General features: G+C 41.9%; 2 protein-coding genes and 1 long non-coding RNA gene across 3 annotated transcripts; 2 read left to right on the top strand and 1 right to left on the bottom strand.

The window, feature by feature from the left end:
* The first annotated feature begins 14,313 nt into the window (after positions 1-14,313).
* LOC148315956 (uncharacterized) lies at positions 14,314-16,639 on the top strand. The gene is made up of 2 exons (XM_088287129.1): positions 14,314-15,719; positions 16,307-16,639. Exons 1-2 carry the CDS (start codon positions 14,889-14,891, stop codon positions 16,637-16,639), a joined length of 1,164 nt encoding a protein of 387 aa, XP_088143255.1. The 5' UTR covers positions 14,314-14,888.
* Positions 16,640-17,463: 824 nt separating this feature from the next.
* LOC148315955 (uncharacterized) lies at positions 17,464-22,145 on the bottom strand. Its single transcript, XM_088287130.1, has 5 exons — positions 22,032-22,145; positions 21,613-21,705; positions 21,206-21,289; positions 18,685-20,320; positions 17,464-18,080 (listed from the first exon to the last, which is right to left on the bottom strand). Exons 1-5 carry the CDS (start codon positions 22,095-22,097, stop codon positions 17,887-17,889), a joined length of 2,073 nt encoding a protein of 690 aa, XP_088143256.1. The 5' UTR covers positions 22,098-22,145; the 3' UTR covers positions 17,464-17,886.
* A 467-nt stretch (positions 22,146-22,612) lies between these two features.
* LOC148315954 (uncharacterized) lies at positions 22,613-25,655 on the top strand. Its single transcript, XR_015840492.1, has 4 exons — positions 22,613-22,702; positions 23,361-23,480; positions 24,081-24,244; positions 25,473-25,655. It is a non-coding gene; the product is annotated as an uncharacterized LOC148315954 (long non-coding RNA).
* The last annotated feature ends 208 nt before the right edge of the window (positions 25,656-25,863 follow it).

The following is a 25,863-nucleotide window of genomic DNA, read 5'->3' as shown; positions in this document are numbered from 1 at the left end:
CCTGCAGCGCGACATTTATTTATATACTTTAGCATCTAATTTAATTATTTGTTGGCCTGTTTACTGCCGCTTCTCCTCTTTTCTGCCCCCTCTTCCCCTGCTTGGGAATTAGGTGATGGTGACCTGCTATGAAGATTACGGCACTGACCAACCGGGGAGGGACCTGCTCTGCCGAAGTCGTCTTCATGCAGCACCTCTTCTGATTTCCCTATATTTCAGCACTTCGTTGAACTACTTGTTGGCCTGTTTACTATTTCTGTTCTTTTTTTTCTGTTCCCAATTCCACAGCTTGGGAATTAGGTGATGGTGATTCACTTGGAAGTGGCTGTTCTGAATTTACCCCAAACTGACTATTTCAAGATCAAAGGCTCAACCTCGGATATGCTGCCATGGCGATTACGGTCCTGGATGAGGACCCACTCCACTAAAGTCATCTTCCTGCAGCACTTCATTTAATTGACTCTCACATTATCTCATCTAACATTGTATAGCATCATTGTATGTGTCAAATGTTGCCCACTTGGCATCCAAAGCAGCCTGGTCATCCTGGAAGGGGGTTTCCCCCCCATCTGTGGTCCCTTCTCAAGTTTTCTCACTTTTCCCCCAATGGGGTTTTGAGTTTTTCCTTGCCCTCCTGGGGGTTAAGATCAGTGGATGTTGATTGTGGTTATGTAAAGCCCTTTGAGACTGTCTGTGATTAAGGGCTATACACATAAAATTGACTTGACTCGACTTGGACCAGAATAGAAGTGGATGAGGGAAAAAGGGAGGGGCGGTGTTGACTGATATTGTGCAGATGGAAGTAGGCTGACCGGGTTGTGTTATTATGCTTATGGAAAGATAGAGTGCTGTCAAGGATGACACCCAGACTCTTGACCTGAGGGGATGGGAAAACAATGGAGGGGCCAACAGGAATGGGAAAACTGCCAACTTTGGATTGTATTGATTTTGTACTGAAAAGAATAACTTCTGTTTTGTCGCTGTTAAGCCTCATGAAATTATTAGAAAACCAGTCATTGATTTCAGATAGACAGGAGGTGACGGAGGTGGGAGGGAGTGATATGCTGGGTTTGCAGGAGAACTAGAGCTGGGTGTCATCCGCGAAGCAATGGAAAGCGATATTGAATTTTCGGAAAATTCTGCCAAGGGGAAGGAGGTATATGATAAATAATAGGGGGGCCAGGACCGAGCCTTGGGGCAAACCTGAGGTGACTGGGAGGGACTTTGATGAGAAATATTTAAGCTGGATGAACTGAGTGCGGTCTTTGAAGTATGAATGGAACCAGTTGAGGGCGGTGTGGGTGATGCCGATGGAAGAAAGTCTTTTGAGAAGGATGGTGTGTGAGATGGTGTCAAAGGCCGCAGTCAGGTTAAGAAGGATGACAATGGAGAATGAATCTGAGTCAGCTGCAATGAGGAGAGCAGAGGTGACCTTGAGTAGAGTTGATTCAGTGCTGTGAAGTGCACGGAAACCGGACTGAAAGGGTTATTGCAGGTGAGATGAGAGTGGAGTTGAGTGGCGACTACATTATCTAGGACTTTTGAAATGAATGGTAGGTAGGAAATAGGGCGGAGGTTCAGGAAATAGTACTGAGCGGCTTTTTCTTAATCTCATGAGAAAATGTACTCGGGCAAGCACAGTCGAAAAGAGTCGTGCGTTATCTCAGCCCAGCCTCACATTCTTCCCCCGGCACGGGTCTACGTCCAAGGGAAGGTCCTCTCCAGATTAATCATTGTCTGGATGGTTGATTCCCAGCTGGTCCCCAAGACTGGTATTCCACGGCTGGCCTTCTCCGGCGGGCAGTCTCTCCGTCTCTCCTGCTGGTATTCCCCTGTAATCTTGTCAGTGTGCATGTATGTGTGCTCCAAAATCAAATTATGTCTTTCAGAATGTGTTTTTGCAATGGCGTCCCCTTGAACCCTCCAATCAATCAATCAAATTTTATTTATAAGAGCACTTTTCATACATAAAATGCGGCTCAAAGTGCTGTACAATAAAAACATCCAAATTACAACGAAAAACTAAAACCCATTCCACCCACTCAACATAAACACAAGACACATCCACATACACGCCTGAACTCGCACACACACAGAACACTCGCATTCACACAACTTAATAAACCATCTTAGTAGAAAGACAGGGTAAGGCACAGAGAAACCATATGAGAAAATGTACCCAGGGTAGGTCATCCGCGCTGAGAGGGATGACGGCTCACGCCCACAGGGAGCTGCGCCAACACACAGACCCCTAGCCCAGACTGACCGGGGTAGACCCTACACATAGTGCAGAGGGCCCCGGTCCGCCGGGCCTAAGGAGCCTCCGGGATGAAGCCCCCTGTGAGAAGGCCAGCCACACCTCCCAGCGCGGAGGCCCCCCTTGAGGAAACACTGGAGCTAAAATATATAAAAGAAAATGATAATGCTAAACAAAAAAGAAGCTAAAAATTAAAGGACAATAATATAAAAAGACGAAGCTAAAATATATAAGAAAAATTATGATACTAAAAGACAGAGAAGAAGCTAAAAATTAAAAGACAATAATATAAAACGACGGAGCTAAAATATATAAGAAAAATGATGATACTAAAAGACAAAGAAGCTAAAAAAAATTAAAGACAATGATAATATATAAAATGACAATCCTGAATTAAAAGACTAAGATAAATTATTTAAAACCCAAACAAAAAAGGTGAGTCTTGAGCAGGGGTGGGCAATTATTTTTTCCATGGGGCCACATAAGAAACATAAAATATTGTGGAGGGCCGGGCCAAAAGGCTGAACTCAATTCTGTATAATATTAATTGTATTTCTTTTTTAAAAAGCAGTAAATAGCACTGTTTTGACAAGCTGGCATTAAAGTTAAGCAATGAAACTAAATACCAAATAAACTGAAAAAATGAGGTTGCCTTACAAAAATGTATTCATTCAAATTTCTCAACACAATGGTAGACAAAATATTAACATTTTTTACTATTTGTGACTCATATTAGTAAACATATTCTGTCACATTCACTTCAAAACACATTTTGAGTTCCATATACTGTTGGATAGTTGTGTAAAGGTTCTGAGCATTTTAAAGACATCACAATATTGTCTTTTTGCACCAAACATTAAGCAAGATACAACATATTGACTGTCACTGAACTGTGATTTTGAGAAAAAGTGTCCCAGTTCATTGTTATCTGGTGCCGTTTTTATATTTCTCTGCATGTTTCGTCTGGTAGTGCCGACTCAAATTGTAGTCCTTCAACACGGCGATCTGCTCCCCGCAAACTAAACACACAGCTTTACCTCTAACTTCAGTAAATAAATACTTCGCTGTCCAATTTTTGTTGAAAATTCTACATTCGGCATCTACCTTTCTTTTTGTAGCCTGAGCGGACATTTTTGAGGGCGAACGTTGTCTTGTTGTGATTCAATCGCGCGCATGTCTTGATAAACGCATTACGTCATTATGTGCGACGCACATTGTGCGGGAATAAAAAAAAAAAACAATTTCAGAATAAAAGCAGTGCAGCTTTCGCCCATGAATGAGGTGAAATTAAAAAGTATGTTTATTTTGAAATTTCCAATTAACCTTACACTCGCGGTCAGAGTCAACCAAAGGTATGTGGCCCGGGCCATACAATGCCCAGGTCTGTCATACGGGCCAGTCAGTGCCACCCGGCGGGCCGGATGTGGCCCGCGGGCCGTGCAATGCCCAGGTCTGGTCTTGAGCCTCCTTTTAAAAATATCAACAGTCTCTGCGGACCTGATGTCCTCCGGCAGGCTATTCCATAGACGAGGACCAGAATGGCTGAATGCAGCCTCGCCATGTGTTCCAGTCCTCACCCGAGGAATAATTAACAGGCCGGTGCCAGAGGACCTCAGGGTCCGCGAGGATGGCCCAAGACCGTTAAGGCATTTAAAAACTAATTGAAGAACCTTAAAATCAATCCTGAAACACACGGGGAGCCAATGCAGCGATTTTAAAACTAAATCCAGTGCCCAATTTGGTATGTTTGCATCTCTATGTCCTATGTGGAGAATGTGCTTTGTCATATTTGTCCATGAAGTGCTGTCTGGCTTGTCATCAGTTTGTAATGTGCAGACTGAATATGTATGATGTGAATGTGAGTGTAGGTCATGAAAATACTATGTTCACACATTTATAAACTAAGTAATATAACTTTAGCATGTGAAAATAATATCATAAATCAGTAAAGACCATGACTACAATCAGTCATTCCTATGCGTAGTAGAATTAGAATTAGAATTAGAAATCCCTTTATTGTCATTGTACTCAAGTGTGCAACGAGATTAGAAGGCTCCCCTCTCCAGTGCAATACAACAATAAGACAGACAAATATATAAATTAGATTAATAAATAAGAGAGTGCAATGGAATTTAGTACAGAATAGGGTATATAAAAACACATCACGATGCTGTTCTGCAAGGTAAGGGTGTTCTCGTGTGTGTGTGAGAGTTCAGAATGGAGATGGCTCTCGGAAAGCAACTGTTTCTCAGTCTATTGGTCCTCGATTTGATGCATCTGTAGCGCCTGCCAGAGGGCAACAGGTCGAACAGGTGTGAGTTTGGGTGGGTATTGTCTTTGACGATGTTGAGAGCCCTTCTGAGGCACCGGGCGGTGTAGATGTCCGACAGTGAGGGGAGAGGGCAGCCAATAATCCTTTGAGCTGTTTTGACTGTCCTCTGGAGCCTCACTCTGTCCGCCTCAGTGCAGCCGCTGTACCAGGTGGAGACACAGTACGTCAACAGGCTCTCAATGGACGAGTGGTAGAAGGCTAGCAGCAGCTTCCTGTCCAGGTTGAATTTCCTGAGGACTCTCAGGAAGTGCAGACGCTGGTGGACCTTCTTTACCACTGCTGTGGTGTTGTGAGTCCAAGAAAGGTCGTCGGAGATCTGTACTCCCAGGAACTTGAACGTGTGGACCCTCTCCACACACACGCCTTCGATGCAGAGGGGGGGCGGCACCGTCTTGTTCCTCCTGAAGTCGACGACAATCTCCTTTGTTTTTGCAGTGTTAAGGTGCAGTCTGTTGTCCTTGCACCAAGCTGTCAGTCTCTTTACCTCCTCTCTGTAGGCTGTCTCGTCACCTTCCGAGATCAGACCGACCACTGTCGCGTCGTCAGCAAACTTGACGATGGTGTTGTTGCCGTGGGCCGGGCTGCAGTCGTAGGTGTAGAGGGCGTATAGGAGAGGGCTCAGCACGCATCCTTGAGGGGAACCGGTGCTCAGCATGCAGGTGGAGGACGTGTAGGGGCCGAGCAACACAGTCTGGGGTCTGTTGGTCAGAAAGTCCTTAATCCAGATGCGTGTGAGGGCAGGGAGGCCGAGAATGTCAAGTTTGGCGACGAGGATGTCTGGGATGATTGTGTTGAATGCCAAGCTGTAGTCCACAAAGAGCATCCTTGCATAGCTCTGCTGTTGTTCCAGGTGGCCCAGCACAACATGCAGAGCAGTGTTGATGGCGTCCTCAGTGGATCTGTTAGCCCAGTATGCAAACTGGTAGGGGTCCAGAGTGGGAGGAAGGCAGTCCCTGATGTGCTGGAGAACCAGCCTCTCGAAGCACTTCATGATGACTGGTGTGAGAGCAACAGGACGGTAGTCATTCAGGTGGACGGCTGGTGACTTTTTGGGGACAGGAATAATGGTGGAAGTTTTCAAGCAGGAGGGGATGACTGCTTGAGCCAGGGAGCGGTTGAAGATCCTGCAGAATACATGTGACAGTTGGTGGGCACATGTTTTGAGGACCTTGCCTGGTATTCCGTCGGGTCCAGTAGCTTTCCTGGGGTTAACAGCCAGGAGCGCGCGCCTCACATCGTGTTCCTCTACGGTGAGTGGGGGGGAGTTGGAGCATGAAGTGCGGGGGTGTGACGGTTGGGGCGAGTCAAAGCGAGCAAAGAAGCAGTTAAGCTCCTCTGCCAGCGATGCACTCGGGTCTGCAGAGGTCGTGCTGCTGCCACGGAAGTTGGTGATGCTCCGTAGACCCTGCCACACCTCCCGTGGTCTGTTACTGGCAAGGTGGGCCTCCAGCCTCCCCTTGTAGGTTGCCTTGGCTAGCTTGATGCCTTTGCTCAGGTCAGCACGAGCCACCCTGTACTGGGCTTTGTCGCCTGACCTGAAGGCAGCGTCACGGGCCTTGAGGAGAGAGCGAACCCTGCTGGACATCCAGGGCTTCGCATTTGGGAAGGTCCGTATAGTCCTGTGTAGGGACACAGTTTCCATGCAGAACTTGATGTAGTCCACTACACAATGTGTGTAGACATCAAGGTCCTGATGATCAAAGAGGCCCCAGTTTGTGTCTTGAAAGCAGTCCTGTAATTCACTCATGGCGCCGTCACGCCAGGTTTTCACAGTCTTTGTGGTGGGCCTGAATCTGCGCCTGAGAGGGGTGTATGCAGGTGCGAGCTGCAAGGACAGGTGGTCTGACTGGCCGAGGGGGGCGAGTGGGAGGGCCCTGTATGCGTGCTTGATGTTCGAGTACACATGGTCGAGAGTGTTGTCTCCCCTCGTTGGGCACTTGACATGCTGGTGAAACTCTGGGAGTACAGTCTTTAAATTGGCCTTATTAAAGTCTCCCGCTACTACGTGAACGCCATCAGGGTGGGCCCGCTGATGTTTATTGATGACGCACGCGAGTAGCGAGAGCGCCGTGCTAGTGCTAGCGTCGGGAGGGATGTAAACAGCTGTGACAATCACGACCGTTAGCTCCCTCGGGAGAAAATAAGGCCGGCATTTAACGGACATGAACTCGATGTCGGGGGAAGAGTGCTTCTCGACGATCGTGCTATCGCCGCACCAGTTCTCATGCACGTAAACACAGAGCCACCCCGCCCCTTCTCTTACCGGTGTCCCTTGTCCGATCCGCGCGATGTAGCGAGCGCCCGGCCAGCTGGATGCTAGCATCGGGGACGTCTGCGTGCAGCCAGGATTCCGTGACGACGATCACACTGCTGTCTCGCACATAGCGGTTTCCCAGGATTTGTAATCCCAGGTCGTCGATTTTGTGGACCACGGATCTGGCGTTGGTGAGGTACAGACTCGGCAGTGGTTGCCTATGGGGCTGCCGTCGCAGCCGTTGTAAGACACCGGACCTGCAGCCCCGCTTCTGCTTCCTCTCTCTGCGTCGCCTGCGCTGCCTCCCGGTCCCGATGACAAGCCACGGTGAGCCGGGCAGCCTCGCCAGTTCGTCCGGAATTTTGCGATCATAGCATATTCAGTAAATATAAACCTGCTAAATTAAATAATTGACATTCTGTCCCATAAATGTTTAAAATGCCGGTAATTGCCATACAATCCTTCAAGGGTCGACGAGCGATGTTCGGGAGGAGGAGCAGTGGTGGTGGTGCGTTTCCCTCGGGCATGTGTCGGTAAATCCAGCGGAGTTCAGCGGCAGTGGATTGAAGTTGTCCTGACACAGGTTGATGACATGACAGGAACAGGCAGAAGTGCGAGAAGCAGACTGGCCTGCGGGTCCACATGGCAGACAGGTGCTAACTTTGATAGGTAAGCTAAACTTTAGCCACAGTAGACGCGTCAGCGACTATGCAATCGGTGGGTGGCATTCATGAGAATCGGGATCGCTCAACATACAGATAATAATAAATAAAATCACTGTAACTGGAGGGATTGTAAACTGCTAAAGCAGGTACAACAAGCGGATCCAAAAAATTTCTGAGAGTTACCGGTGAGCAGTGGCAGCCAAACGTGCCAGCGTCCACTCAACCGGGAGTTGATTCAATATTCACAATATTTTATTATTTTGTCGTACAGTTGTTTAAAAATGGCTCGCTATCGCCCCCTAGAAAAAAAAAACAACAAAAAAAAACAGCCCCATATCTCTGTTTCACCAAACTGAAAATTTGATGAAGTGTGTACAAAGCCAAGACCTAATAAAAAGTCTCATGGAGCCGTATGCTAAATTGAACAGGAAGTCGGCCATTCTAAATTTATCAGAATCCGAAATCCTTTTATTGTCATTGTACAGTGTGCAACAAGATTAGGGAGCTTCCCTCTCCAGTGCAATACAACAATAATTTAATCAAATATATAAATTAGATAAATAAGAGAATAAATATTGTGATGGAAAATAGTATGAAATTGGAGAAATACAACACAATACGTCGCTGTTCAGCAAGGTAAGGGTGGTCGTGTGTGTGTGCATGTGTGTGAGAGTTCAGAATGGTGATGGCTCTCGGAAAGAAAATGTTTTTCAGTCTATTAGTCTTTGATTTGATGCACCTGTAGTGCCTGCCAACAAATTTACTTCAAACATTGACGAGGCTTTGAAAACAAAAGCTGCTCTAACTTTAACTACAAGCAAATTCCTCTTGAAGATTCCTCACGTTATTTCTCGGAAATATTTCACATTTCCAACGTGCCAGTACCCCAACGTTGTCCGGGTGGCGAGGGCCCTTTATAGCTGCTCGCAGCTCTAGTTTTTAATTAATTTTTTTAAATCAATGGTGATGACAGTGAAATATGTCTTGTCTGGTATCATGATAGCTGGAGGATATTTTGTCATGATATTTTAGTCAGGCCTGATAACAGTGATGTATGCTGATTTAAGGCTACTTTTATTTTGAAATGCCGTATCACATTTTGGTGGGACCGCATTTGATGGACAACTGGGGTTGTCTAGTGTCCCCCAAAATGGGTCTGATATCACGATAGCTCGAGGGTATTTTGAAATGATTATTTTAAAATCAGTGTTGATGACAGTGAAATGTGCAGATTTCAGGCAACTTTTAGTTTGAAATTACAAATTAGATTTCGATGGGACCACTTTTTATGGACAGCTGGGGTAGTCTCGTGTCCCACAAAACTGGTCTGGTATCACGATAGCTCGAGCTATTTTTTTTTTAACTCAGTGGTGATGACCGTGAAATAAGCGAATTTCAGGCTACTTTTATTTTGAAGTGCCACATCACATTTTGATGTGACCACTTTTGGTGGACAGCTGGTGTGGTCTAGTATCCCCAATCCTGGTTTGGTATCACGATAGTTTGAGGATATTTTTTAAAGATTTTTCTTTTAAATCAGTGTTGATCACAGTGCATATTTCAGGTGATTTTTTTATTTTTAAATGCCACATAAAATTTTGAAGTGACCACTTTTTGTGGACAACTGGGGTGGTCTGGTGTCCCGCAGAACTTGTCTGGTATCACGATAGCTTGAGGATTTTGTAATGATTTTAATTTTTTTAATCATTGGTGACGACAGACAAATAAGCAAATTTTCACGCTTTTATTTTTAAATATCCCATCAGATTTTGATGGGACCACATTTGTTTTTACGGTTCCGTCACCACGCGAGTGGCTACCTGCTAAAGCAGCACGGCTCACTATTTGAGCCTTTTTCGCGTGTTTTTCCCTTTACCCAGTTTTATTTATTTTACCTCATCGCAGCAATGGACATCCAAATTGCGGTGGTTTTATTGCTGCTGGGGGCTGTTTTTTGCGTGATCGTGTCCGGAGATGTCACTGGGAGCTACGGATCAATCGTTTACACAAGAGATCAGCTGTTAGCACTTCGTGCTAACCCCGTGCCGACTCCCGGAGCGAGACCCGATATCCCCCACGAGTTGAGGAGGAAGAGACGGGGGATGTCGCGCGGGGGCGAAACGCCAGGCAAAGAGGAGGCGTGACCACCCCGTCCTCCTGTCCGTTTTTATGGGAAATGTTAGATACCTTCCCAAGAAAATGGACGAGCTAACAGCGCTAACGCGGCACAAGAGGAACTTCCAATGAGCTAGCTTGCTGATGTTCACGGATTCATGGCTAACAGACCTAACGCCGGACACCGTCGTGGAATTTGACGGCTTCCAAATACTACTTGCGGACAGGGCACTGGAAAGCGGTAAGAGGAAAGAGGAGGGCTGGCTGTGTTTGTTAATGATAGATAGTGTAACCCTAGGCACATCACAGCTAAGGAGCAACTTTCCAGTCGGGACAATGAGCTGCTAGCTGTTAGCATGCGTCCATACTTGACAAGCATCGCGAGTTAACAAGGACGTGCACGTAACAGGTGCGTGAGTAAACTGCTTAAAACTTTGATCGTCATTCAGCTGACCTACAAATTGAGACGCTACAGTCAGTTTGACGTTTTTGTTTGCTTGATTGTGGATTGACATGGAGGAACAAGACAGTGGAAAGCGGACATTAAAAATGACGGAGAAAAGCTGTAGAAGATCACAAGCCTAAACGGATGCAGGCACGCAGGTGCAAATTTGCTCAATTGACCTCCATGCAACGTCAAATTGAACAATTGATGGAGGATGATGCAAATGTTGACGCTGTAAAAAACTGAGCTTCGTGTTTGCTTTAGCGGCATGGAGCAAGAATTTGTGGACCTCAATTCCGGTGTGCAAAATTTAAAGACTGAAGAGGATTTTGCCGATGACCAAAATAACTGGTTTGATCCAAAAAATGTAATTAATGGAAATGTGAGCAATGGAAGAAGGACGTTTTGAAACGTGCAGAGGAAGGATGCAATAAACAAATATCACCTGATGATAGTAGATCTGCATCAACTAACTACACCCATAGAAGTAGAAGTAAAGAATCTAACAGACAGAAGCTCACTTCTGTCAACGTCTTCAATTAAATTAAAGGCTCAAATGGAACGAGCATGTTTAAAGGCAAAGGCTGCTGATTTACAACAAAGGTTGGCACTTGAGCAAGAAGAAGCTGCAATTAAGGCAAAGAAGGAAATGCATGCAATACAAACGGCACTCCCTGAGTCTGATGCTAAATTGGATGTCTTGAGAAGATATGAAAATACCCAGGAGGATGGTATCCACATTCCTGATGAGTGTGTTACAATTTAAACAAGGAAAAACATTCAATTACCATCACAGCCTATCAGAGCAACAAGCAGTGTTGACCTGAAATGCTCCCACTTCGACTATTCCAATGGCTAGATTTCCACATCAGACAGAAAGTAGAGAACAACAGGGACATGTGCTTGATGGCCTTTGCCAAGCAATCTCACAGAAAGCCAGTGTCGCAGAATACTTAGCAAAGAGTCAAAAAGCATCGCTACTTCCCGAACTTTCCATTCCTACGTTTAAAGGCGACCCTCTGCATTATAAAACCTGTATAGGTGCCATTGAACATGGGATTGAAGGCCGTACAAGTGATAACCGTGATCATCTTCAATTTTAGCTGCAGTATACTAGTGAACAACCACATGAGTTGGTGAAGAGCTGCATCCATATGGAACCTCTGACAGGATATACCAAAGCAAAACAAATCTTGAAGGAGTTTTATGGTGATGACTTCATGATAGCAGAAGCATATTTAAAGGAAGCCATGGATTGGCCAACAATCAAGTCTGAAGATGGTGTTGCACTTCAGTCTTTCACATTATTCCTTATGGGCTGTTTGAACATAATGGCAGATGTTAATTACATGGAGGACTTGGACAACATGGCTAATATAAAGGCATTGGCAAACAAACTTCCATACAGACTTATAGAATCTTGGAGAAAATTTGCCTGCAATCTCCAAGAAAGAACAAATAGAAGAGTGAAGTTTAAGGATTTTGTTGACTTTGTTGACAAGCACGAAAGATTCTATAAAACAGAAAACAAAATCACAGAAACACCAAAATCAAAGAAAGTCTTCACAACAGTCATTGTGCCCGCCAAGATGGAAAACAACAAAACCACCACGCCAAAGGCAGAACCTGTTTCAGTGGATGCTATTGCCAAACCATGTGCTAATTGTAATGGAGAGCAACAGTCTCACAATTTGTAAGGAATTTAGGAGAAAGCATCACAAGGATAAGATTGACTTCTTGAGGAGCAAGGGTCTGTGTTTTGCATGTTTGATGCACGGTCGCATTAGCAGTTGCTGGAAACAAAAGCTTCAATGTCAAGAATGCTCTAGACTGCATCCTACAGCACTACACATTGTCCATAAACTTCTGCAAAGAAACAGCCTAAGACGATTGTGAATAGCAGTACCTATTAAGCGCCCTCGTACAAACAACAGAAACCTGGGGTGTCACTGGGGCCTGTAAATAGGACTGCATCCTTTCAATAATTCCGGGATGGGTCAAGGCACAAAAAGGAACCAAGACAGTGACGACTTACTGTCCGGTTTAAAAATGCCCTGACGCCTTTTTTAGACTGAAATAACTTACTAAAGTTTTCGTTTTGTGCCATTCAGAATGGGAGAGGGAGCCAGGAGGCGAAACAGCCGTCTTGCCAGTTCAATCCCGCACACCCTCTGACTCTCACCCTCCGTTCTGCCTTTTTATTGAAACTAACTCATCAATAACTAATCACCAGAAGACAGAAAAGCATCAACAACTAATCACCAAGAGACAGAAAACATCAATAACTCACGGTATAAAGGTCAGTTTAACTAAAGCATCAATAACTAATCACCAGGGACTCCAGCAGGCAGAAAATCATAACCCAAGGTCAGTTTAACTAAACACATCTTCAGGATACGGTGTCTGTGTGTGTGTGTGTTAAAATAACAAGTAAGTGTCTCTGTGTGTGTTAAACATTAATGAGTGTATAAAAACATGATTATGAATACACAAACTGATTACCTATCCTCAGCCCATCTTACATTTCCCCCCTGTTGTGGATTTAAAAATCATGTCCTTACGGCTTTAAGACAGATCATCATAATGAAATCATACAACAGTGTGATCATCAGTGGAGGAGCGAAAACCTCACATTAGGGAAAAATTCCCCTCCTCCCTTCCGGCGTAGAATGAGATCCTCATAATTTGATGACCATCAGGGAATAAAACTTGTCCCTGGGGTGACTTGGTGGAGGCCCTTGCCTCGTTGTAGGAGAGGACAGCCGTCCTTACCTCCCGGATCTTCGTGTATGGTGTGTGTGTGTGTGCACGTGTGTGGACAGGGGCAAGAAGTCCATGTGTTTTTACGTTTTAGTGTCCAGTTTGAGTTCGTCATTCTCAACATTAATCAGGTTGTAACGGTACATTTGGGCAACAAACCTACGATTAACCATCATCTTTGTCATAAAAATAATGCAACATGAACAGACTAAACATAACAAAATGAAAACTATAATTATCCCTATATATTGTTTTTTTAAATTCTTCATAGTGGTCATAACATCAATAATTGTTTCATTTTTATTAAAAATTTAAATGCAGTAATGTACTCCAATCAAGGCTGATATTCCTTTGTTATGTACGTCATTAATTTCCAAACAATATCTAATCTTTTTGTTCTGTGGCTTCAACATATTTATCATCTCATCAATATTAGCACCACAGAGTACTGAGTTTCGAGATCCTCACAATAGTCGTTCTCAAAATGATATTTTTTTTTATCAATTTAGCTTTGTTAAGGTAAGATATTTTATTGACAATCTAACATTAATATGCAAAGAACATGTACATTAGTACGAAATGTAAAAAAAAATTGTGGTGGGGGGGGGTGCGAATTGTTTTCTTCTTGGTAGGGGGGGCATGACAGGAAATAATTGAGAACCACTGGTCTAGTCACACACCAGCTCGGGTTCATTCCCTACCAGAGAAATGACATTCCATGTCCCCAGAGCTAGGCGCTTTATGTTGCCGGGGATTGGACTGCCTTTGACTGCCTCCTAGCTCAAAGGAAACCCAAATTCTTTGGTCCCGCCCACTGGTAGTGAGCCGAAGCCCTTGTATTAAATAATAAATAAATACATAAAATAAAAAAATTAATAAATTTAAAAAACGGACCGATCCACTGCTTGGGTTAGTTTGACCCACCTTGAGATCCGTTCCCACTCAGTGACAGTGTCTACAAGCCACTGCCACCAGGCCAGTGAACCGACGTCCAGGCAGTGACAAAAAACGTGATCAAATTACATTGCTCATCATAAGGTGTTTGTGAGACGCTCTTTGTATATTTCCTCAATTAAGACCTGTTTTCCATTGGTGTATTTGAAAAATACGGAGCCCCTCTGGTGCCACAGTATGAGAAAAAAATATTTTTTGCTAATCTGTACCCACAGTTTACTAAACTTTACCCACAGTTTACTAATCTGTACCCACAGTTTACTAAACTGTACCCACAGTTTACTAAACTGTACCCACAGTTTAGCTAATCTGTACCCACAGTTTACTAAACTGTACCCACAGTTTAGCTAATCTGTACCCACAGTTTAGCTAATGAGCTAGCGTTCACGCCCATGCCATGACGTCAAACGTTTGTGGGTGTTGCTTGATAGAGCAGTACCCACAATTCAGCAAATGAGCTCACGGTCCGTCGTATACACGTCGAGGTAAATTCAATTTGTTTTTTTATTGATAGTATTAGAGTGAAGTGTAGTGTTCTGTCGAATCGGCATGGTGTGATTTACTTTCACTTTCGTTCCCTCATATTATATGATGGTAATATTGCTCTAGTTCCTAGTTCATATAGCAGTTTTAGCAGCGAACGGCTACAATTAGCCAGCGCGTTTCTTTTCATTTTTCGTGCGTCATGTTTTGAACATTCGCTGCGTTTTTAAGCAATCGCCCGGCGCAAGCAATCATCCAGTCCTCGCTGGAGAAGGAGACACTCACTCGGTCGCATTACAAGAGGATACAATTACGTCTTTGGGGTTTCAAACACTGTAAGTACCTTTTCTGCGGTTATTTTTGTGTAATGATAATAGTTTGTGGTTACTGCCGTTTTCTCCCGTGTTTTTCCTAGCTAAAAGTATTGCTTTAATAGCTGCCACGCCATGAGGTTTATGTTAATATGATATTACAACTATTGTTTTTAACGTATGTAAACATATTTAAATGTAATTAATATTTTAATTAATAATTTGATCACATATTCTATCTATTCCACGATGTAATCAGAAATCAAAACATAATTCTATTTTGCTCCACCTACAGAATGCACGCATGAGATCATGGACCAACTTCAGCTCATTGAGTTCTATTTTCATTTGGGCCTGAGCTACAAACACATACTATGTGTGCTGGGCTCCAAACACAGGATTGTTCTGAGTTTGAGGTCCCTCAAACGAATTCTTAAGAAGCATGGATTGTTCCGCCGAATCCATTATGACCACCCAGAGACAGTTGTGGAATTCATCAGAGAGGAGCTACAGGGCTCTGGAGCGTTGCATGGCTACCGGTGGATGTACACCAAATGTAAAGACAGAGGACTGCATGTACGAAAGGAAGATGTACGGCTGCTCCTTTCCGCAATGGACCCGGAGGGCACGACATTTAGAAGGAGAAGAAGACTGCACAGGCGAGCATACTTTGCCAAGGGTCCAAATTTTGTATGGCATGTCGACTCATACGACAAATTAAAGCCATTTGGCATTTGCATCAATGGAGCCATCGATGGATTTTCAAGGCGAATTCTGTGGCTGAATGCTTACCACACAAGCAGTAATCCAAAAGTCATCAGTGGCTACTTTCTTGAAACTATTAATGAATTAGGTGGATGTGCGCGCATCGTGAGAACAGACATGGGGACAGAAAACAGTTCCATCCGTGATATGCAGCAATTACTTCGTCGGACCCACACTGATGTGCATGCTGGTGGCAAAAGCTTTGTTGTTGGAAGAAGCACATCAAATCAAAGAATAGAGAGTTGGTGGGGCTTTCTCCGTCGAGAGTGTGTGGAATTCTGGCTGGACCTCTTCCACAGACTTAAAGATGAAGGACATTTTGATGGTGACTTCTTGGACAAGAACCTCATGTTATTTTGCTTTCTTGGTTTAATACAGGCAAGTAGTAACACTTCACAAGCACTTTATTGAATAATTTTTGCCATATCATGGTCAAGTTATAAATGCATTTTTATATTTTCTTCTCATGAATACAACTTTGCTTTTAAAGTTTTCAGAACCTTACAAAAAAAAAAAAATCCAGACATTTTCCGTGACATTGTAGATGATTTATGTCCACCTTGCTTTCACACTGCAGTGCATTCGTTTTGCCTACCTTGGTAAAAAGTTGAGGACCCAATGGTCAGTGGTAACTGCAAACATACCAAACCTTACTGTAACATGCATTTTTTCAGTTATGGTTACCATACTTTGTTTTAATTCTACCTCCATATAGACACAGACACAGAAGTACGCTACAGATAAATTTGACCTCAGTGAATGGATGGATGATCAGATAATATTTGAACTACTTAATGCCAGTATTTTCCTTCACTTTCTCCATGCCACTTTCATATTTTGGTGACTTCCACGTGAATGCATCTGTGTTTGCACAATGAGCTGAGATTAGTCTTCGAAAAAGTTTATATTTTCAGTTAATATGTTTCTTAAAACATTTATGTAAATTGTTTTTGTATCACCTGCAGGATGAGTTGGATGCAGTCAAGGAGGTGTGGAACAGCCATCTGATTCGTCCATCCAAGAATGAGCGTGTCCCTCATGGTCGGCCTGATGTCATGTTCTTGGTCCCGGAGCTGTATGGCACAGAGGACTTTTTGTGCCAAGTGACTGAGGAGGATTTTTTGAGGTGTGAAGGTGACTGCATCCACCGCAATGATGTTGCTTGTGATGCTGATGTGTTCACTCTGTGTACACACATAATGTCACAGAACAACCTCCAAGTCCCAGTGGATGGATATATCGCCACGGCCAACTACCTCAACTTGAGAGAGGAGCTAATAACACTCTTAGGTCTTTAATGGATGTAGTCCAGGTGTAAAAGGCTTCAAAGTCCTTTTACAATCCATAACGTATCACACCATTAATCAATGTGCCCTGTCTTACCCCCTAATGGTGTGTGTGCCCCCTCGCCACACCTCAACTGCTGTTTATATGGAGCCCTCACATAACTAAATGACAAATTGTTTTAAGTTTGAAGCATTCTGCTCATTATGGATTTTATCAAGTGTTTTACAACATGTGTAATTTTACTTAGAATTTTTTTTTGTACACTTATTGTGACTGTGTGTGCACCCATTCTTGTACATACATGGGAAATGTACAGAGAATTGTTGAAATTCATTTGATATATACTGTACATATATTTTGTAATTTGCTTGATGGTTCTACCCAAATTAACTGTTGCTGATTTATGGTTTTGTAAAATAAATAAATTGCTGCAAACTCCTCCGCATATTGACATGCATTGAGCCAACATGTAAAGATCTTTGATTGGTATTTAAAAAGCCACATTCAAGCTCGCTAAAATACATGTGTGTGATTCAAATAAATTCTAAAAGTAAAATTGATTGTCTTCTACATTTTCAGGTCGCCAAAGTATCTTGAGTTGAAACTGCTATTCAATCCTTAAATGTATTTGTGGAAACTATTTATGTGAAGCGAAGTGGTCAAATTCACACAAATGCACACTGTCAAATCAGACAGCAACAAGGTGACAACTTGATAACTGTAGACTTGAGATTTGGGTACTCAATTCAGCAAATAATGTCTCCTACATACAGTCTGTCTGAGAGCTGAGTGAATGTCACTGTCTTAACTGAGAAAAAAATTCAGATAGGAGCAGTTGCACATTTAATTTTTATAAAATTTGTGTAAAACAAGACATCGTAGTCGACCCCAGCGACACAACTATCTGCTTGCAATACAAGCAGTGGAGCAATTTTATAAAAACCAAAAAAAAAAACACATGTCTTAAAGCTGTTGCATAACAACCATAGGCAACAAAATTGTGTCTTACCACAACAAAATTGCTTCCTAATTTTGCAAAGAATCAACTATGCAAACAATGACTCACTCAATAGTCAGTAAATATAAACAACTCGACTTGCAGTCCAAGAGTATGAAATACCGGCATAAAACAGTAAATCTGGCCCCCATGAATCAGACCATGCAACTACATTATAAAATACCATTATGAACAAATTCCAGACAAAACAGCCGCCAAACCCTCTAAGAGTATATGGGAATAGATTTTGCAGAACAGACACTAAATTATGTCCATCACCCACATGTTGGCATCAAGTACATTCCCAAATTCCTCAGACAACTCAGGGTACGACCCATAGTTGTTGGCCACCTCCAGAACACAGCCACATGTATGGGACATTGGTCTTCGTGTAAATAGGTTCTCAGCCTCAAAGAATCGCACATGGATCTTCTCAGCCACTAAAAGATCTGCACCTTTGGAAAACAAAAATAAAATATTAGTTTAGAACCACATACCACCACCAACTCTATACTAGAACACTCGTGTCTATCACCTCAAATGAAGGCTCTCTAATCATTGCCTTCAATAGCTGTGTATTTATTAAACGTTTACATCAGGCCTGCCGAAGTTGAAAAAATTAAATAAATAAACCTTGTTCATGTTTTATTTTCCCCGTAATTCTGATAAGTGTCCCCACTAGGAGACACACCCTAAGACAGATATTTTGTTGCAATGTTTTCATTCATTTTCATTTAAAATTAGAGCATATATTTTCTCCATATACGATATGTATTTTCTTTCTCAGATAAAGTGAGGTTACCAAAACACTCCATCCAAGTGTTGCTGGTCCGGCCCCTCTGTCAAGAGAACCCATTGTGGCCCACAAATCAAAAATTTTGCCCCCCGTGTTTCAAAGTCAGCTGAGGGCACATTTCTTTTGGCATATATACACACACACACATATACATATATATATCCATATGTATACATATACATATATATATATATATATATCAAATTTGACAAGTGAAAACAAATGACAGAATTAGGATTAATCGTAAAGATGTGAAAGATTACCAGTACAAAATCGAAGAAATTTCTTGAGCCGACGTTCGTTGCAACTCCTGATGAATTTTTTCAGAAATTCAAAACTCTGCATTTCTCTCATGTTGAGGCCCTCATGCTGTAACATGGCGATTACTCTTCTTGGTGTTGGGGTAAGGCTACCATATACTTCATCCAGGCCTCCCAATGGTAATTTCAGTTCCTTCAATATACTGGACCAGCACTCAGCAATATAGGCGGGATCTTGAACCAGTTCCTTATGTGCCACCTCAATTAAAGTCTTCTTCACGTTCCCCTTATTGACAATAACTTTAACCTCGTGAGTTTCGAGGAAATCCATCCACTCCTCAGATCCAGCGATAGACAAAAAATCAATCATCGCTTGTTCAGCCACTTGTTTTTCTTCAGAGGGAATTGTGTCTAAAAATGCCGAAAGCAGGTCATTCTCCATCAGGTCAACGCCGAGACAATACAAAATAAAGGGCTTGGCTAATGCTATGGGAAAATATTGCACAATGTTGTATCCAAGGACCATAACTTTGGCAATGTTAACCCATTCGTCTTTCATGTCGTGTCGTGTCATTGGTATCTTCATTGTGCTTCCATGAGTGCATTTACTGAAGAATGTTTCCCAGTATTCACTTAAGGCATCACGTAACACACCACCATTATCTTCTCCCTTTTCCATTGCTCCATTGGGTTGGAACATCTCGATCTCCACCAGCAGCTCATCAGTAGTTACAGTGCCGTTTTGAAAGGCTGCATTTAATTCATGGAAAACATTTCCCCTGTGCAGTTTAAGTTTTCTTGCTTTAAGTGGATGAGATTCTTGCCCTGGGGATGGATTTTCAACCAACAGCTCCATGGGGATGGTGTCGTCGAGGGTGTCATCGACATCATAAGTGGCATAATCAGCAAATGAATGTCTGAAGACTATTTCTTCATCAGCAATAACATTTTCTAACAGTCCACCTACTGCTCCCACCATTTCACTGTCCAATGGAGGCACCTTGGCTGTTTCCTCCAATGCAGTAAAATGCACAGAAGCGGTGTCATGTGGCTCATCAAGCACTTTTGCAGGGGCATCAGCACCAACTCTTTTGCATGACAAATAAAGCTGTAATGTTTTCACCTTTCTCTTTTCATACTGCTCATTTAATGTTGTTTGTGGTGAAATGATCTCTTCAGTGAAGTCCCGTATTAGAAATTCAAAATCGCTTTCCCTCCCTAGTTTTGATTTTCCATTTGGAAAAAAGAGTGCTTTGCCTGTTTCCATTAATTCTGACATTGTTGCATTCTTCAGGGCCTTTAAATGTCTTGTGCCTCCTCCTCTTCTCTCTCTAACTTGCACAATTCGGTCCTGAGTCTCTTCAAATAGGCCCATTTGGTAGTTGCGGTGTTCTTTCATAGCATTAGTGTTGCCAGACATTTTTTTCACCCGCTCATCTGTGCGGCCATTGTCAAAACCCCGCCTTTGTTGAATTTTTGAAATCAAAGACTCAGTTGCTTTGGATATTGTTGTGTTGGTTCCTTCAAGCGCAGCTACTTCTCTTCTGCAGTATTGGCGTATTGCAATTCGGTCTCCAGCTTTGGGAACATATTCTGTGAGCTGCTGGTCTGTCATCGCATTGACAGCATAGCAATCAATCTGAGGAAAAATAGAACATTGGTAATGAAACAAGTTTTAAAAATACACAAAGTACATGACCAGCAATCATTTTAAAACATGGAAAGTAAGACGCATTTTGAACAGCAACGTAGAAAAATGATTGGCTGAACCTCCAATAGTGTACTAACTACGCTAAACATCATTCATAAATATGAATTAGAAATGGTGTAAAGGGGTAGGAACACAGTTTATAATTCTTCCTACTCCATTTCGAACTGTATATATATATATATATATATATATATATATATATATATATATATATATATATATATATATATATTTGACAGGACCCTTCAAACGTAAAACAACTGCTGTGGTTTGCATATGGAGACAGGGACAAAATGAGAGCTGCCCACATCTCATTGAAATTTCATTACATAAATAATCTGATTGTCGTGATTTCCTCAAAAGGTTCTGCAACAAAATGTGTTTTCTACCATAATTTTTGTCAAGGCCTGTTTCAAAATTTTTGATTTTTTTTTAACAATTCCAATGAACCACAATTAAAAAAATCAATGTCCGATTATGAATGGTGATTTTTCCTTTTTATTTTTATGTATTATGATTGTTATATATGTTGTTTCCCTCTTTCCATGAACAGACAACACTTTTGTCAATGTGTGTGTACTTCATTTTCACTTAAATGCTTCTACTAGAATTACAACCTGCCCCAAAGAAATGCAAATCCATTTGGGTGGATTAAACTTGATTATTGAGATTGATATTAAGAATAGAAAAATTTGAATCATTACAATTTTCTTTTTATGATCAACCATGTCTCACAACATATAATATGCCCGAAGCAGTTTTCCTTAAACACCCACATTGGTTAAATGACATGTTATTGCCTGTTGTACATACCTTCTCCTCAATAAAGGTGGCAATGACTTTATCATCTAACTTTCGCTGGTCTTGGAGAAATTTTAGAAAATTCGAGTCCATCTTCTGAAACAGAGGAGTAAAATGGCACTACTGCTGCATTACACATCGTCTCAAGGCAATTAAAGAGACAAGATGCAAAGTAAAACTACAGTATTGTACTTTGAAAATATGATTCTGCACGTTTACAAAAATGTCATGTCATCCTGACAAAATGAATAGATAAGAATGCATGATTGTTTCCATCGTTTCACAGTTTCATTATACAGCCATATTTAGCAACCCAACATAGCCCAGAAGCGAGTTATTAAGCAATTTACAACAAGCACGGCAGTAAACACAACAAATTGTTGTCGTGAAATAAAAGTAACTTTAGACAATGTACTTACAGTGAATGTCAGAGACGTACTTGTCTCCTCTTGTGGTGATTCGTGAGTGTTTGTACACTTCTCCGACGAGGGCTCGACTAAAACCACTGATGCCTGCTGATACGCCAAAAAGACGACAATAAAATCAAACCGTGGCTAGGGTGACGGTTGTCATGATTGGGTGACTTGTGGCGAGCGAAATAATGCGCGAAAAATGTTTAAAACGTGACGCACGAATAGAAAACACGGAGGCTAAATGTAGCCGTTCGCTGCTAATACTGCTCTATCAAGCAACAGTCACGAACTAGAGCGATGTACACCTTACTTACATTTGACGGAATGGCATGGGCGTGAACATAAATCACGGAATTACAAGTCTTTAAGCGATGCAGAACACACTATACTCTCGTACTATCAATATAACATCTAATAGAATTTACCTTGAGAGATATACGACCGCGTGGGTACTGCTCTATCAAGCAACACCCACAAACGTTTGACGTCATGGCATGGGCGTGAACGCTAGCTCATTAGCTAAACTGTGGGTACAGATTAGCTAAACTGTGGGTACAGTTTAGTAAACTGTGGGTACAGATTAGTAAACTGTGGGTACAGATTAGTAAACTGTGGGTACAGATTAGCTAAACTGTGGGTACAGTTTAGTAAACTGTGGGTACAGATTAGTAAACTGTGGGTACAGTTTACTAAACTGTGGGTACAGTTTAGTAAACTGTGGGTACAGTTTAGTAAACTGTGGGTACAGATTAGCAAAAAATATTTTTTTCTCATACTGTGGCACCAGAGGGGCTCCGTAGAAAAAAGTGGTGAACCTGTTAAATTCACTACAAAACGTTAAGAAGATGAAAGTAATGTTTGAAGGAATATTATTTTTCTATCGACATGCCGGCGGGCGGGCACAGATAGAGAGTGATAAAGCAGCACCACCCGCGCGGGGCGTGCTGACGAAAAGGCAAGCGCTCCTCCTCTCATCGCGTCCTTATTAAGACAGAAAAAAGACGCTGTTGAATTTGACCTATTCGCAGTTCGAGCAGGTGCTTAACGCTGGAGAATATCACCACTTCGAAGTTCGAACTGCTGTTGAAACGGAGAGGTAAGTGTTTTTCGTTTGTTTTTATTCAAAACATGCCTCGAGTGCATTTGTTCATGGTTAGAGATAGTTGTGTGGAAAACACTATACAAAGTAGCACCATGGATGTGGGCCTACAACACTGGCCTAGCAAACATGTGCTCCTACATCGACATAATTGACGAGCTCCAGTTAAGCATTGAATAATTATAAAACGTCATGGTGCTTTTACTCATTTAAAGAACTAAACCGACGCGTATTTTCATCCGGTGGTCAGGTTTGCATTGAATGTGAGCACGAGGGACGCTAGCTTGTTGCGTTAGCTTTGCGGAGCTAACAGCTTGCACTTTTGTTATAGAACAACAGAATGCAAGTACCATGATAATTTCTGTCATTAATTTTTGTGTAAGACACGATGTTCACTGGTTAATTACATGATTCTTAAAGCAAAGGTTACTGTGAATGCAATTTTGGTAAGATTTTTGTAGTCACACTGCATAAATCTGTCTGTCTGTTGTTTAAACTTCAATATAAACTATTATGGTTGAAATCGTTAATTGGGATGGAGGGATTGATATTTTTTTAATTTATAATTTATTTTTCTTACACTGATATTGTTAAAACTCCATTTAGCCTATAGTATTAATAATTCTCAACACAAAACTGTCTTTTTTCTTTATAGAATAAACAATGCCTTCCCTGAGATGCAGGAAGTCCCCAAAGCAGGATACTATTGAACATGCAGTCAAGGGTCTGGACAAGACTGCAGAGTTCGAAGCGAAGTATATAAACTCATTTAAAGGTATGATGTTAACGCTTTTGCTAAGATATATTATTGTTTTCTGATAACCAAGCTGACATCGTTTTTTAAGTGGTTATTTTACATTAAGAGTGTCTTGACCTTTTCTTTTGTCAGTTTCAAGTTATTTCAGTGAGCGTGAAACCTGATGGTAGGAGTTCTATCTAAATTAAGGCTGTACTTGATGACGCCCTCCGGCATTTTTATACCACAATAGACCGGTGAACAAGTCCGATATTGATAGTCTAGTGTAAAGCACGTTATACGTCACAGAGATCACGTGACGCGATCCAATATGACTGTGTATACAGTGTATGTCATTGTTATGAAACTAAATAATCTTAAAGTTTTTTTTTTACGTAACCAGGTGCCATTGACATTTGTACTTTCAGTCCTAATACATACTGGCTAATGCAATGCTGGAAAATGAATTTTGGCTGGTCTGTTCCTTTAAAATCATAAAGAAGGGCTCTGCTCTATCCCTCACAAGAAGCAATGTTTCAAACCACCCTACATTAGTATAGTGGCCCAAATGAATATGATGACTCCTTATTTGTGTGCTTAAAAATATGACGAAGCTATCTTGATTTCCCTGTTAACTAGGTCGAGGAGTATTTACCAAGGCCCCTTTCAGGAAAGACGACTTTATTCTTTATTATGGAGTACAGAGGAAAATTGATAGATTCTGATAAATCTCAACGCAGGAAGATGGATGGAAGAGGCACTGTCTTTTTGTTTGACTTCCGCCGGCAAGAAAAAACTTGGAGGTGAGGCAAAGATTGAGATGTTATCTTATTTTTGTTTTTATTTAAAAAAATAAACACATACTCATCCCATAAGTGTTAGGGGAAAAATCATTCTCTAAGCAAAAATGTATACCGTATTTTCGCACCCAAAAGACGCGCCGTGTCAAAGGGCGCAACACCTGTTGAGGCCGCTATTTCTGTCTTTGTAACATATACTGGACGCACCGCCTGACAAGACGATAGCACAGCTGCTGTTAGCATAGCATGAACTTGGCAGAGCTGCCCACACTGACACAGCCGATAGCAGCCTACTATGCCCCAATAACATGAGCAATCACCCCATTGTTGCAGCAGACGCCAAGTCTCTATTGACAATAGCTGACAATGGCTCAGGCCAATATTAGGTGCATTGGCAATAGCCTACAAAGCAACGTCAGGGGAGGGACTTGGCTGCTCACCACACACAAAAAATAAAAAACTCATCATACAAGCAAACAATGAAACATAGAAATAAGATTAACACAAACATGTATCTCTCATGCCATCAATATACCCAAAAAAAATGAAAATAATACAAAAGCCACTCAGCCTTAGCTAATTCAAGCAATGCATTCTGGGAGCAGAGACCCACAATCCCATAGCTGTTTAGAGAGATTTGCATGGCTGTTTAAAGAGATGTGCTGTTATGCTTTGGACTTTTTGTCTGTTGTCTAAACCTGGGACGTTTCTTGCTTGCAATAACATAAATGATAAGACAGACTAAAACATTGTGGACAGCTGCCCTTTGTCCAGCTTTTTCCAACACCATCACCCAAACATTATAGTCAGATGGTGTATTTGTCACGGTCGATTGTAAGCATGGACAACTCACTCTTTGCCCAGCAGGGTGTGCTAACATGCACTTCCAACAGCTCGTTGATGACAAGGGCTGATGGACGTGAGTGGTACTTTGTCCATTTAATGGACGCATCGACTGACAGGGCGCTTTGTTTGCTTATGACTGCGAAAATACGGTGATTACTTTTATTCATGCGTTGAATCTGTACAAATGAAAATATAGACCATGAAGTCTCAAAGACAAGCTGTTAATAGGGTCTGATTCCAATAGAAATTTCTTGTATGATTTGATTTAGAAGATTTAAAAATTGTGGATTTCCTATTTTTATGTTTTGTGTACACAAGATTGTCTCAAAGATTAATTTCTGACATTGATTGAATAATTGTTTTTTTTTTTTAAATCTATTTTAAGTGTTGATGCCGCTCAAGAAGATGGCAGTCTGGGAAGACTGGTTAATGATGACCACATGCACCCCAACTGTAAAATGAAGAAGAAGACAACAGAGGACAGACCACACCTCTGTCTGTTTGCGCTCCGAGACATTGATGTTGGCGAAGAAATAACTTAAGACTATGGACCAGCTGGCCTTGGAGAACACAGGTTTGTAAGATGCATCTTTAAGTACAATAACAGAGCCCACTTGTGGTGTTCTGGTGATGTAGTTTCCAATTAGTTTGGCAATCTAATAAATGTATGTTGAGGTTTCTATGGAAGTTGAACATGCTGACTGACTGGGGGAGTTCTCCATTGTCCACTATCTGTAATTCAAATTTGTGGGTCTGAGTCAAAGTTTGGCTCTTCA

The sequence above is a fragment of the Idiotropiscis lumnitzeri genome, unplaced genomic scaffold (assembly GCF_059441095.1).
Source record: "Idiotropiscis lumnitzeri isolate Australia: NSW breed Sydney's pygmy pipehorse unplaced genomic scaffold, RoL_Ilum_1.0 HiC_scaffold_30, whole genome shotgun sequence".
Classification (NCBI taxonomy): Eukaryota; Metazoa; Chordata; class Actinopteri; order Syngnathiformes; family Syngnathidae; genus Idiotropiscis; species Idiotropiscis lumnitzeri.
This window is presented reverse-complemented; position numbering and strand designations above follow the sequence as displayed.

What these genes read in the sequence shown, in the direction of transcription:
- LOC148315955 (XM_088287130.1), bottom strand. Translation starts at nt 22,097, where the DNA reads ATGACGTCAAACGTTTGTGGGTGTTGCTTGATAGAGCAGTACCCACGC. An exon ending in GTACGTCTCTGACATTCACT is followed by an intron (nt 21,290 to 21,612) that starts GTAAGTACATTG and finishes CCTCTGTTTCAG; the next exon opens with AAGATGGACTCGAATTTTCT. An exon ending in ATTTCTTCGATTTTGTACTG is followed by an intron (nt 18,081 to 18,684) that starts GTAATCTTTCAC and finishes TGTTTTCCAAAG; the next exon opens with GTGCAGATCTTTTAGTGGCT.
- LOC148315956 (XM_088287129.1), top strand. Translation starts at nt 14,889, where the DNA reads ATGGACCAACTTCAGCTCATTGAGTTCTATTTTCATTTGGGCCTGAGC. An exon ending in GCTTTCTTGGTTTAATACAG is followed by an intron (nt 15,720 to 16,306) that starts GCAAGTAGTAAC and finishes TATCACCTGCAG; the next exon opens with GATGAGTTGGATGCAGTCAA.